The sequence below is a fragment of the Mustelus asterias genome, chromosome 21 (assembly GCF_964213995.1).
Source record: "Mustelus asterias chromosome 21, sMusAst1.hap1.1, whole genome shotgun sequence".
NCBI lineage: Eukaryota > Metazoa > Chordata > Chondrichthyes > Carcharhiniformes > Triakidae > Mustelus > Mustelus asterias.
The window spans coordinates 70,917,034-70,929,695 of record NC_135821.1 but is presented as its reverse complement, the minus strand read 5'-3'; the positions used below and the strand labels follow the sequence as shown (position 1 = coordinate 70,929,695).

Genomic DNA, 12,662 nt, shown 5'->3' with positions numbered 1-12,662 from the left:
AACAACAAAGAACGACTAAGAAAGCGATAAAGAAAGGAAAGATAGGTTATGAAGCTAGGCTAGCTCTAAATATAAAAAATGATAGTAAAAGCTTTTACAAATATATAAAAAGGAATAGAGTGGCAAGAGTGAATGTTGGACCCTTGGAGGACGAGAGGGGGGATTTAATAGTGGGAAATTAGGAAATGGCTGAAACTTTAAATAAGTTTTTTGTGTCGGTCTTCACGGTGGAAGACACAAATAGTTTACCGAATATTAACGATAGAGGGTTGGTAGGAGGAGAGGTACTCAATACAATTAATGTTACCAGGGAGGCAGTGCTTGGTAGACTAATGGGACTGAAGGTGGACAAGTCCCCGGGCCCGGATGGAATGCATCCCAGGGTACTGAAAGAAATGTCAGAGGTAATAGCGGATGCATTGTGGTTATTTATCAAAATTCGTTGGATTCTGGGGTAGTGCCGGCAGATTGGAAAATGGCTAATGTTACGCTGCTGTTTAAAAAAGGAAATGGACAAAAGGCGGGTAACTACAGGCCGGTTAGCATAACGTCTGTAGTTGGGAAAATGCTGGAATCCATCATTAAAGAAGAAATAGCAGGCCATTTGGATAAGAATGGTTCGATTAAGCAGACGCAGCATGGATTCATGAGGGGAAAGTTGTGCTTGACGAACTTGTTGGATTTTTATGAAGATGTGACTAGTGCGGTTGACGGAGGGGAACCGGTGGATGCAGTGTTTTTGGATTTCCAAAAGGCATTTGATAAGGTGCCTCACAAAAGGTTGCTGAAGAAGATTGGGTCACACGGAGTTAGGGGTAGGGTGTTAGCATGGATTGGTGATTGGCTATCCGACAGGAAGCAGAGAGTCGGAATAAATGGGTGCTTTTCTGGTTGGCAAATGGTAACTAGTGGCGTGCCGCAGGGATCGGTACTGGGGCCTCAACTATTTACCATTTATATAGACGATCTGGAGGAGGGGACTGAGTGTAGGGTAACAAAATTTGCAGACGACACAAAGACAAGTGGATAAATGAATCGTGTGGAGGGCGTAGAAGGTCTGCAGAGAGATTTGGACAGGCTGAGTGAGTGGGCGAGGATCTGGCAGATGGAGTATAACGTTGACAAATGCGAGGTTATTCACTTTGGAGGAAATAATAGCAAATTGGATTATTATCTAAATGGAAAAAAATTACAACATGCTACTGTGCAAAGGGACCTGGGGGTCCTTGAGCATGAGACGCAAAAACCCAGTCTGCAGGTGCAACAGATGATTAAGAAGGCAAATGGGATGTTGGCCTATATCGCAAGGGGGATAGAATATAAAAGCAGAGGTGTCTTGCTGCATCTGTACAGGGCATTGGTGAGGCCGCAGCTGGAATACTGTGTGCAGTATTGGTCCCCTTATTTGCGGAAGGATATATTGGCCTTGGAGGGAGTGCAGAGAAGGTTCACCAGGTTGATACCAGAGATGAGGGGTGTTGATTATGAGGAGAGACTGAGCAGATTGGGTTTGTACTCGTTGGAATTTAGAAGGCTGAGGGGGGATCTTATAGAGGTCTATAAGATAATGAAGGGGCTGGATAGGGTAGAGGTGGAGAGATTCTTTCCACTTAGAAAGGAAACCAGAACTAGAGGGCACAGCCTCAAAATAAAGGGGGGTCAGTTTAGGACAGAGTTGAGGAGGAACTTCTTCTCTCAGAGGGTGGTGAATCTCTGGAATTCTCTGCCCACTGAAGTGGTGGAGGCTACCTCGTTGAATATGTTTAAATCACGGATAGAACATAGAACATAGAAAGCCACAGCACAAACAGGCCCTTCGGCCCACAAGTTGCGCCGATCACATCCCCACCTCTAGGCCTATCTATAGCCCTCAATCCCATTAAATCCCATGTACTCATCCAGAAGTCTCTTAAAAGACCCCAACGAGTTTGCCTCCACCACCACCGACGTCAGCCGATTCCACTCACCCACCACCCTCTGAGTGAAAAACTTACCCCTGACATCTCCTCTGTACCTACCCCCCAGCACCTTAAACCTGTGTCCTCTCGTAGCAACCATTTCAGCCCTTGGAAATAGCCTCTGAGAGTCTACCCTATCCAGACCTCTCAACATCTTGTAAACCTCTATCAGGTCACCTCTCATCCTTCGTCTCTCCAGGGAGAAGAGACCAAGCTCCCTCAACCTATCCTCATAAGGCATGCCCCCCAATCCAGGCAACATCCTTGTAAATCTCCTCTGCACCCTTTCAATGGCTTCAACATCTTTCCTGTAATGAGGTGACCAGAACTGCGCGCAGTACTCCAAGTGGGGTCTAACCAGGGTCCTATAAAGCTGCAGCATTATCTCCCGACTCCTAAACTCAATCCCTCGATTAATGAAGGCCAGTACGCCGTACGCCTTCTTGACCGCATCCTCCACCTGCGAGGCCGATTTAAGAGTCCTATGGACCCGGACCCCAAGGTCCTTCTGATCCTCTACACTGCTAAGAATGGTACCCTTCATATTATACTGCTGCTTCATCCCATTGGATCTGCCAAAATGGATCACCACACACTTATCCGGGTTGAAGTCCATCTGCCACTTCTCCGCCCAGTCTTGCATTCTATCTATGTCTCGCTGCAACTTCTGACATCCCTCCAAACTATCCACAACACCACCTACCTTGGTGTCGTCAGCAAACTTACCAACCCATCCCCCCACTTCCAGGAATAGATGGATTCCTGATCGGTAAGGGAATTAGGGGTTATGGGGATCAGGCGGGTAAGTGGAACTGATCCACTTCAGATCAGCCATGATCTTATTGAATGGCGGGGCAGGCTCGAGGGGCTAGATGGCCTACTCCTGCTCCTATTTCTTATGTTCTTATGTACCACAAGACCCCCTAGATCACCCTTTAGCCTTCTCTCTTCAAGAACCTGTCAATCTTTTCCCAAAATGAGACGTGATTGTTATGTTTCACCCATGCACCCATTGCTCTGAAGTTAAGAACTAACAGTTGGACAAGGCACTGATGGACTGGCAGTGAATCTGTATCCCTGCTCATGTTAATACATTAACAAGGTGCATTGGAGCAGCAAACAATGGCCAAATCTGTAAATCTTTCATTTTTAAAAGAGTTCACAATGGTGCGAATTTCTCTTGAATTCCTTTTTTGATTGATATGGGACTATTTTATATTTATTGTTCCTAGTTACAGATTCCCCACTAGCAATTTATTGCTTCAGTTCTCTCGACACTTTTAAAGTTTATTTTTTCTCTTTTCTTTTGTTTCTTTTCATTCACAACAATTTACCACATTGTCCTCCCATCACTTCCCAACCCCACACCCACTTAAGTTTTCACATCTAGGTACAGCAACTTAGAAAAGATATATTGATCTTGAAAGGGGTGTAGCATTAGAATTACAAGAATTTAGCAAGACTCCAAGGGTTAAATTATGAGAAGAAATCATATAAATTAGGCTAGTATTTCCTGGAACATAGAATGTTAAAGGATGATCTGATAGAACTCAAGATTTTGAAAGGAATTGATAAGGTAAATGGAAAGAAGCTTAATCTGCAGGTGGGGGAATCTAGGACAAAGGGACACCACTTTAAAATCAGAGCCAGGTCATTCAGGAGAGAAGTTAGGAAATATTTCTTCTGACAAAGTGTTGTAAAAGTATGGAACTCTCTCCCATAAAAAGCAGCAGATGCTTGTTCAGTTAATAATTCTGATTCTGAGGTTGATTTTGCTCACCAAGGTTATTATGAAGGAATATGGAGCATAGCAGTTAAATTGAATTAGGTTACAAATCAGCCATGATCTCATTGAAGGGGTTCAAGGGGCTGAATGGTCTACTCTTGATCCTATCTTCATGTGTTTACACCAGGTTCTGTGTTACGAATGTGGGATCAGTGCATTTACACTTAGGGAGTGAAACCAGAGAGTGTAGTTCCCTCATTGCCCAAGTGCACAAACTCAATAGGGAAATGCACTGCTAAACTATACAGACCAGAAGAGGCAATTTATGCTGAGTTCTCAGCTGCCAGCCGGGACAGCAGTTGTTCTGTTCCAATTAGTCTGAGCGTTAAGGAAAAAGGGGGGATAATCCTCTCAAATTATCACCCCTGATCATTATCCAATGATTTTAACTGGAAAGTACGCAATTGCAGATTTCAAGCGAGAACAGGCTTAACTCTCATGCTCTACATTGCTGAACAGTCTGTCAACCGACACCCCCTTGTTCACTACCCCATCATTCGCCTCCGATGTTCAGTCTCTACATCACTGATGCACTATGGCAACAGTGTGTACCATGTACAAAATGCACTGCAGCAACTCTCCAAGGCTTCTTCGATAGCACCTTCCAAACTTGTGACCTCGAAGGACAAGGGCAGCAGACACATGGGAACACCAACACCTGCAATTTACCCCCCAAGTCACACTCGCACCGTCACCCCCAACCCATCCTGACTTGCAACATATCACCATTCTTTCACTGTCACTGGGTCAAAATCCTGGAACTCCCCCTCTAACAGCCCTGTGTGTGTACCTGCACTACATGGACTCCAATTCACCACCACCTTCTCATGTTCTAGGATTGTGACCCAGCAACGTCGAAGGAATGTGACATAGTTCCAAGTCGGGATGGTGAGTGGCTTGGAGGGGAACATCCATGTGGTGGTGTTCCCATGTTTCTGCTGCCCTTGTCCTTTTAGGTGGTAGTGGGCTTGAAAATACACATAAGATCTATCAACTTCACCTTTAGAATATATACATTTTATCAGCTGTTAGGTGCTATAAATTGCAAGCTGTGTGTTTTTCTTAACTGAATGGTTCCTCAGCTGCATTTTTTGCCTCCGTATTTAACATGACCCATTTTGATCAAGCTTTTGGAAAGGGCCCCCACATACTTTAAACCAACCTTTGGAAACTATGATTGGGAAGATTTTTATTGTGACACCAGAGGAGAAATTATTTTGGTTCTCGCTGTCAAAATAGCCTGGCCAAATACATTTTTAAAGTCTTCCAGCATGGCCACTTTCCGTTCAGAGGCAGTAAGCGGGTTCGCAGGGTGGAAGTTGAGTCGGAGAGATTGTGTGCTCCAAAAACTAAAATGACATCCTAGTCTTCCTTGTATTTAGGTCCCTTGACCTTTGTGTCCTAATCAAACTCCTGCCTGTTCCTTGTAGAAATGTTGGATGCTTATATTGAAGCCCATTCAGAAACAGCAACAAATGGGAATTTGGCAGGAAGATCATAGAATCCCTACAGTGTAGGAGGCCATTGGACCCATCGAGCCTGCACCAACAACAATCCCACCCAGGCTCTAACCCCATAACCGCATGTATTTACCCTGATAATACACGTATTTACCTTGATAATCCCCTTGACACTAGGGTTAATTAAGCATGGTCAATCCACCTAATCTGCACATTTTTGGAGTGTGGGAGGAAACCGGAGCACCTGAAGAAAACCCAAGCAGACACGGGGAGAATGTGCAAACTCCACACAGTCACCTGAGGCCGGAATCGGACCAGGGTCCCTGGTGCTGTGAGGCATCAGTGCTAACAGCTGTGCCAGTTCCACCCCACTGGAAGATGCTTGTGTTTATTTTGCTACTGGCCTTCGCACTGCAAAACTGTACTTAGGTGATTGGCTTGGAGCAATGTCGTGCTCTGCATGTGTTACAATCCCAGTTGGTACTGTTACTGAAGGGTAAGATCCTAGAATGGAACCATAGAATCCCTGTGGCACAGAAGGAGTCTGCACCAACTCTCCGAAATAACATCTTACCCAGGCCCAACCCCCTATTCCCGTGAACTTGCGCATTTACCATGGCTAATTCACCTAATCTATACATCTTTGGACACGAAAAGACAACTGAGCATGGCCAATCCACTTAATCCTGCCCATATTTGGACTGTGGGATGAAACCCATGCAGACACAGGGAGAATGTGCAAATTCTACACAGTCGTCCTAGGCCAGAATCGAACCTGGGGCCCTGGTGCTGTGAGACAGCAGTGCTAAGCATGTGGTGGTGTTCTGATGTGTCTACTGCCCTTGTCCTTCACAGGACTACTAATTAGTTTTTAACAACAAAAGACATTCGTTAAACATGAAGGGTGGAATTTTCAGTGATTTCCATGAAGAGCGGAACACCCATGGAGGTCGCGAGGCTGATTTCAATATTAAAAACATGCTTTGTCGAATGGGCGAGAAAACCTTTCAACAGTTAGAATTCTTCTGAGAAAATTCTGCTCAAAAAGTTCCATTATAATACAATACTCCTTTATTCCCCCCTTCACAAATGTATACAATTTTCAAAAAATAGCTGCCCAATCTGAAAGACAGTAGGAAGTCCCACAACACTAGGTTAAAGTCCAACAGGTTTATTTGGTAGCACAGGCCACTAGCTTTCAGTGCGCTGCCCCTTCATCAGTGATGAAGGAACAGTGCTCTGAAAGCTTGTGACTTGTGCTACCAAATAAACCTGTTGGACTTTAACCTGGTGTTGTGAGACTTCTTACTGTGTTTACCCCAGTCTAACGCCGGCATCTCCACAATCTGAAAGAAACGGTCGATGCCACTCAACCAATCTTTTATGGGTTTCTCCTCACAATCCGCCATAGATGATTATCACATTAAAGATTCCAAACTCCACTGTCAAAAAAATCATGCTTTAAAATCTTCTTTTAAACAAATTTTTCAATTAGCTGTTTGCATTAAAAATCCACTCTAGGTTTTCCCACAATCCTGTCAAACGAAGCTTCCACTTTTAACAAAGAATACAGCACCAGGTTTCCCAACTCTCCTTTCAGGTTTCCATTGTCTTAAATGCTTTTACACAAACTCAAATATTCAGTCCCCAGCAGAAAATCTTTGCTTCAAACACTGGAAATAAGGATACCAAACCTTAAAATTGCTTCAGATATGCAAGGACGGCACAATGGCACAGTGGTTAACACTGTTGTCTCACAGCCCCAGGAATCCCAGTTCGATTCCAACCTTGGGAGGCTGTCTATGTGGAGTTTGCACCCTCTCCCCATGTCTGCATGGGTTTCCTCCCACAGTCCAAACATAGGCCATGCTAAATTGTCCCTGGATGTGTAGGTTCGGGGGATTAGTGGGGTAAATATGTGGGGTTACAGGGATAGGGTATGGGTAAGATGCTCTATCAGAAAGTTGGTCCAGAAATGATGGACTGAATGGCCTCCTTTTGTATTGTAAGGAATCTATGATGTGACTTGTCTGTAGCCAACCTCATCACTCCTCTCTTCCCAGGTCTGACTTTAACTTCCATAAGTAGTGTCCTGTTCTTGAAAGCAGTTCCCATTTTTTTCTTTTAACTTCATACTTCTTGGAAACTTTTAATTTCTCTAGTTTTCTTAATTAGCTGTTCTTTAAGTTTCCTGCAGTTGTTTTCTTAATCATTACTCCATTTCTTCTAGCAAAGCTGAGAAAAATGTTCCCTCTGTAGCCTTAAAATCTACGCTCAAAAAACATTCCCACCCTAAAGGTGCCCCCGGTTGCTGAGCAATGACTTTCTACTTCTCCAAGCTTTTATTTATTTTTCATGCCATAACCTCTCTAAGCACAATAGAAGCAGTTTTATCTGAAACCAAACCACCGCCCCCAGATGCAAACACCTTTGTCTAGCATGAATCTAATGAGAATTTATCCTTCCTTACACAGAAATATTAAATTAAAACCACTGAAATCTATACCTTAATTTCTACTATTCACCAGTACAAGTATTAAAACTAACTTAAAATTACCTCTGTTTTCCTGACAAATGCAAAAACATAATGTCATTTGTACTATTCCTCATGCAGTGAGCTCTAAGTTCCTGAACTCAACCACTCTCCAGTATATGAAGGATTGGCTGCTTCATTTCCTTTTATAGATCTAATATTGCAACAATTGCACCATCAGTTTATATTGCTTTGTTTTACAATAAGTGCTTTCCCACAGAGGTGTTTAGTTTAATACCAAATCAGAAGATTCATTAAGATTGGGTCAGCATTTGATCGTGCTTTGACTGTGATACTTTTTAAAATTAATAATGTAATGTCGTGCAAAACAATTATATTCTGAACAATTATACAACCATGGAATTTCTTTATTTCTTTGCAGGGAACTTCAAGCTTGTTCCTGATGGATTCCCTTTCACATCAATTGAAGAAATCATTAAATCATTAGGAACTGAAAATCAGAACGCAGAATTAATTACCTTTCAGTCCCTTGGAGATATAATCACAAACCATGTTGTCATTGGAAAGGGAGAGCCCATCAGAATCAAAACAACTAAGTCCCATGACGGACAGATGTACGCAGATTGCATTGTTGATGGTGATTTTCAGCAGGTCCAAGTTTCACTGCCATTTACGTTGAAAGGGGAGTTTTATGAATGTGAAGACAACAGCCTATACACAGTTAAAGACGTCATTGAGTCAAAAATCCTGACAAAAAGAAAAGTAAAGTTTGCTGAGACAAAGGGCATCTGCATGCCCAAGCACTTAAATGGGGCACTAATGCTGTCACCTGTTTATGAGATTCAAGCGATTATGCACTGTAAGTGAACATTCTGGCAAAACTACTCACTTCTTCTTGACCTCAACAATGACAAAAACATTCTTCAACTGTATCATGTGACGCAAGTGTAGAATTATATTTACATCCTAAGTGTGAGAGAACTAGGTAATTGGTCCATTACGCAAGTGAGTGAGACAAAAATGGAGACAGTTTTCATTAAGTATTCTATAATGTTTGTAATACTGCAAACTAATTGGAATGGTATTGTTAGTGAGGCAGAATTAATACCGTGCTCTTTCAGTGCTTTCCACAATAAGTGTCAGTGCAGAACCCACAATATTTCACTAAAACTTGTGTCATCAGCTCTTTTCAGAAGCAAATCATTGCTCAGGCTGCAGTTAGAATATTGGGCTCAATTTGATTGAAGTTGACCAAATATAATGAACATCTACACATCACGCCTGATTTCCATTAACTTCAGGTGACTGAAATCATTGACAGCTGTTTTACATTGTCACCCAAGGTCAAAATGACACTTCTTGCAACCAATTTGGATACTTGACATTAGGTTGCTTGAGAGGGAAGGGCAATAAATGCTGGCCAGTCAGCCAGTGATGCCCATGTGCCACGAATGAATAAAAAAAATGTAGAAGAAATTCACTCAGATGCCATCAGTAATGAGGGGCTTGGTTATGAGGAGAGACTAGGAAACTGAGAGATCATTAGTGGAAAGCCAGATTTTGAAGTGTTCAAAGTAATGACAGTTTTGATAAAGTATATTCAGAAAAGTTGCTTTTATTGGAAACTCAAAAACATAATTTCAGATCATCATTATAAAGGGAGAGACTGGGAGATTATTTTTGCTCAGGTGAAATGCCTGACCAGAAACAGTGATGAAAAGTGATTGGACTTTGAAATCAGTAGCAAAGCAAGAGTGCTTTAAGAATGGTAGCAAAGAGTTTAAGAAGGATAGCAAAGACAAGTCAGGGAATTACGGGCTGGTGAGCCCGACATCAGTGATGGGTAAGTTACTGGAGGGGATTCTAAGGGACAGGATCTACCAACATTTGGATAGTCAAGGTCTCATTAGGGATAATCAGCACAGCTTTCTGCATGGGAAGTCATGTCTGACGAATCTTTTAGAGTTTTCAAAGAGGTAACCAAGAGGATGGATGAGACTAGGAAAGTAGATGTTATTTATATGGATTTTAGCAAGGACTTTGACAAGGTCCCACATGGCAGGCTAGTCTAGAAGGTTAGGTCGCATGGGATCCAGGGAGAGCTATCAAATTGGATTCAAAATTGGCTCAATGGTAGGAAGCAGAGGATAATGGTTGAAGGCTGTTTCTCGGACTGGAGACCTGTGACTAGTGGCGTGTCTCAAGGGTTGGTGTTGGAACCCTTGTTATTCATTATTTATATAAATGATTTAGATGTGAATGAACAAGGCATGGTTAGTAAGTTTGTGGATGGTATTAAATTAGGAGGTATTGTTGATGACGAAGAAGGTTATCAAAAATTACAGGCGGGATCTTGATCAGTTAGGGAAGTGGGCCGAGGATTGGCAAATGAATTTCAATACAGATAAGTGTGAGGTGATGTATTTTGGAAAGTCAAACCAGGGTAGGACTTATACAGTGAATGGTAGATCCCTGGGGAGTGTTGAGGAACAGAGGAAGCTAGGAGTACAAGTACATAGTTCGTTGAAAACGGGTAGACAGAGAGGTGAAGAAGGTGTTTAGCAGAGTGGCCTTCATCAGTCAGGGAATTGAGTATAGGAGTTGGGACAAAATGTTACAGTTGTATAAGTCGTTGGAGTATTGTGTACAGTTTTGGTCATCCTGTTATAGGAAAGATATTGATAAATTGGAAAGAGTGCAAAGAAGATTTACGAGGATGTTGCCAGGACTAGTGGGCCTGAGTTATAGGGAGAGGTTGGCCAGGCTAGGGCTTTATTCCTTGGAACGTAGGAGAATGAGGGGTGACCTTATTGAACTGTATAAAATCATGAGGGGCATAGATAGGATGAACACACATTGGCTGCGATTTTACTGGCTCGCCCCCCCATCGATGGCCGGAGCAAGCCAGTAAAATTGCGCAAGAGCTGAGAAATCAGGACCATACTCGATTTCTCTGCTCTTGCGATCTTACCAGCATTGGATTTCCGGAGCGGTCATCCACTCGCCCATTTCCGGTGAGAGGCTGAATCATTTATTTAGATGTATTTAATTATTGATTTGCATCTGTTTAGCGAGCCCAGCATTCAATCCTCCAGGCTCACTTTGTGGCCTCAACAGGAGAGCAAGGAAAATACCTGCTCCCCATAAAGAGGAAACAGTCGTGTTGCCCTCGCTGTTAGAACCGGAGGCCTCCCCTGGGAGGTTGAGGGCAAGGGGGGGTTGCCACTTGGGCAATGCCAGCCTGGCATCTTGGCACTGCAGCCTGGCTGCAAGTGGCACTTTGTCACTGCCCACTGGGGATGGGGCCTGAAGGGGGGCTATGAAGGACAGGGCCTGAAGGGGTGGGGCCTGAAGGGGCAGGGCCTGTTGGAGCAGGATCTATGGGGCGGGGCATGGAGGGGAAGGGCCAGACCAGGGCGGCCCGATCAGGGAAAAAGGGGAGGCCCTGCTGCACACTCTGCCTGTGATTTGCGGGGAGGGGGGGAGGGGGGGGTGGGGGGGGCGGGCGTGAAGGCATGGGGGCCCGCAGCTGCTCTGCCTGCGATCAGTGGGGGAGGGAAGGGGGTCCATTGTGCACTCTGCTTGCGATCGGTCAGGGGAGGGAAGGGGTGCCCGCTGCCGCTCTGCCAGCGATTGGTGGGGGGATGCACGATTAGTCTTGGCGGCGGGGCAGGCGCATGAGCGATATTTCCGGGCAGTATGGGGCTCACAATCGGCAGTGGGCCTCTGTAATTGCGGTGGGGTGGGTGTTGGGTTGAGGCTGGCTGCAGCAGCAGAGACCTGACAGCTCTCTCTCTCTCTCTCTGTCAGGCCTCTGCTGTTGGAATTGCACGTGGGCTGCCAGATCAGGCTGGCTGACGAATTAAACCCCGCCCACTGCTTCTAGTAGATAGAAACAGGCTAGCTCGTTTTTTCAAGCATTATGTGCATAAGATTGGTGTAAAAACTCACCCAAGAAACGGATCAGCAACTCACCCATTTTCACTTTGGCTGGAAATTCCGCCCATAGTCTTTCCCAGGGTAGGGGAATTGAAAACTAGTGGGTATAGGTTTAAGGTGAGAGGGGAAAGAGTTAAAAGGGACCTGAGGGGCAACTTCTTCATGCAGAGGATGGTGCGCATACAGAATGAGTTGCCAGAGAAAGTGGTTGAGGCAGGTTCAATAGCAATATTTAAAAAGCATTTGGATAAGTACATGGATGCGAAAGGACTAGAGCGATAAGGGCCAAATGCGTACAATTGGGACTAGCTGAGAGGGCACAATGGTAGACATGGACCGGTTGTGCGGAAGGGCCTATTTCTGTGCTGTATTGCTCTATGATTCTATGACACTCAACATTGACCTCAAAGAAAGCTGCACACAAAGATCTAGCAACCCTGTTCTTTAACTTTCCTCTTCCTGAAGGCAGTTCAAGTCTGGCTGCAAGTCAAAGGGATCTCCAGGCATCCAGCACAAGCAATATCAGCAAGAAGGGGGCAGCCAATTATGTTGAACACAGCAAATCTCATTTATTTTTAATTTAAGTTCCCTGATAGCAAAATAAATGTTTAATTGCATTAAAATTAAGTGAAACCTTCAGCAAAAGAAAAGTGTCACAGAGAAATTTGACATTCCATGAATATATAATTAGCATTTCAGGGACAGTGAGGGCAATGTTAAAAACTCAGTTCCACTTCATTCAACAAGGTTTTTTTTTATTCGTTCGTGGGACATGGGTGCTGCTGGCCTGGGCCAGCATTTATTGCCCATCCCTAGTTGCCCTTGAGAAGATGGTGGTGAGCCGCCTTCTTGAATTGCTGCAGTCCTTGAGCTCTGGGTTGACCCACAATGCCGTTAGGGAGGGAATTCCAGGATTTTGACCCAGCGACTGTGAAGGAACGGCGATATATTTCCAAGTCAGGATGGTGAGTTACTTGGAGGGAAACTTCCAGGTGGCGGTGTTCCCAGGATCTGCTGCCCTTGCC

At 44.2% G+C, this 12,662-nt stretch overlaps 1 protein-coding gene across 1 annotated transcript in view; it reads left to right on the top strand.

The window, feature by feature from the left end:
* Window positions 1–12,662, top strand: part of themis2 (thymocyte selection associated family member 2) — an 89,196-nt gene that overhangs the window by 19,486 nt on the left and 57,048 nt on the right. The window contains exon 3 of the mRNA XM_078237199.1: window positions 8,120–8,557. Within this exon, the coding sequence (XP_078093325.1) occupies window positions 8,120–8,557 (438 nt within the window). The remainder of the gene's footprint in view (window positions 1–8,119; window positions 8,558–12,662) is intronic.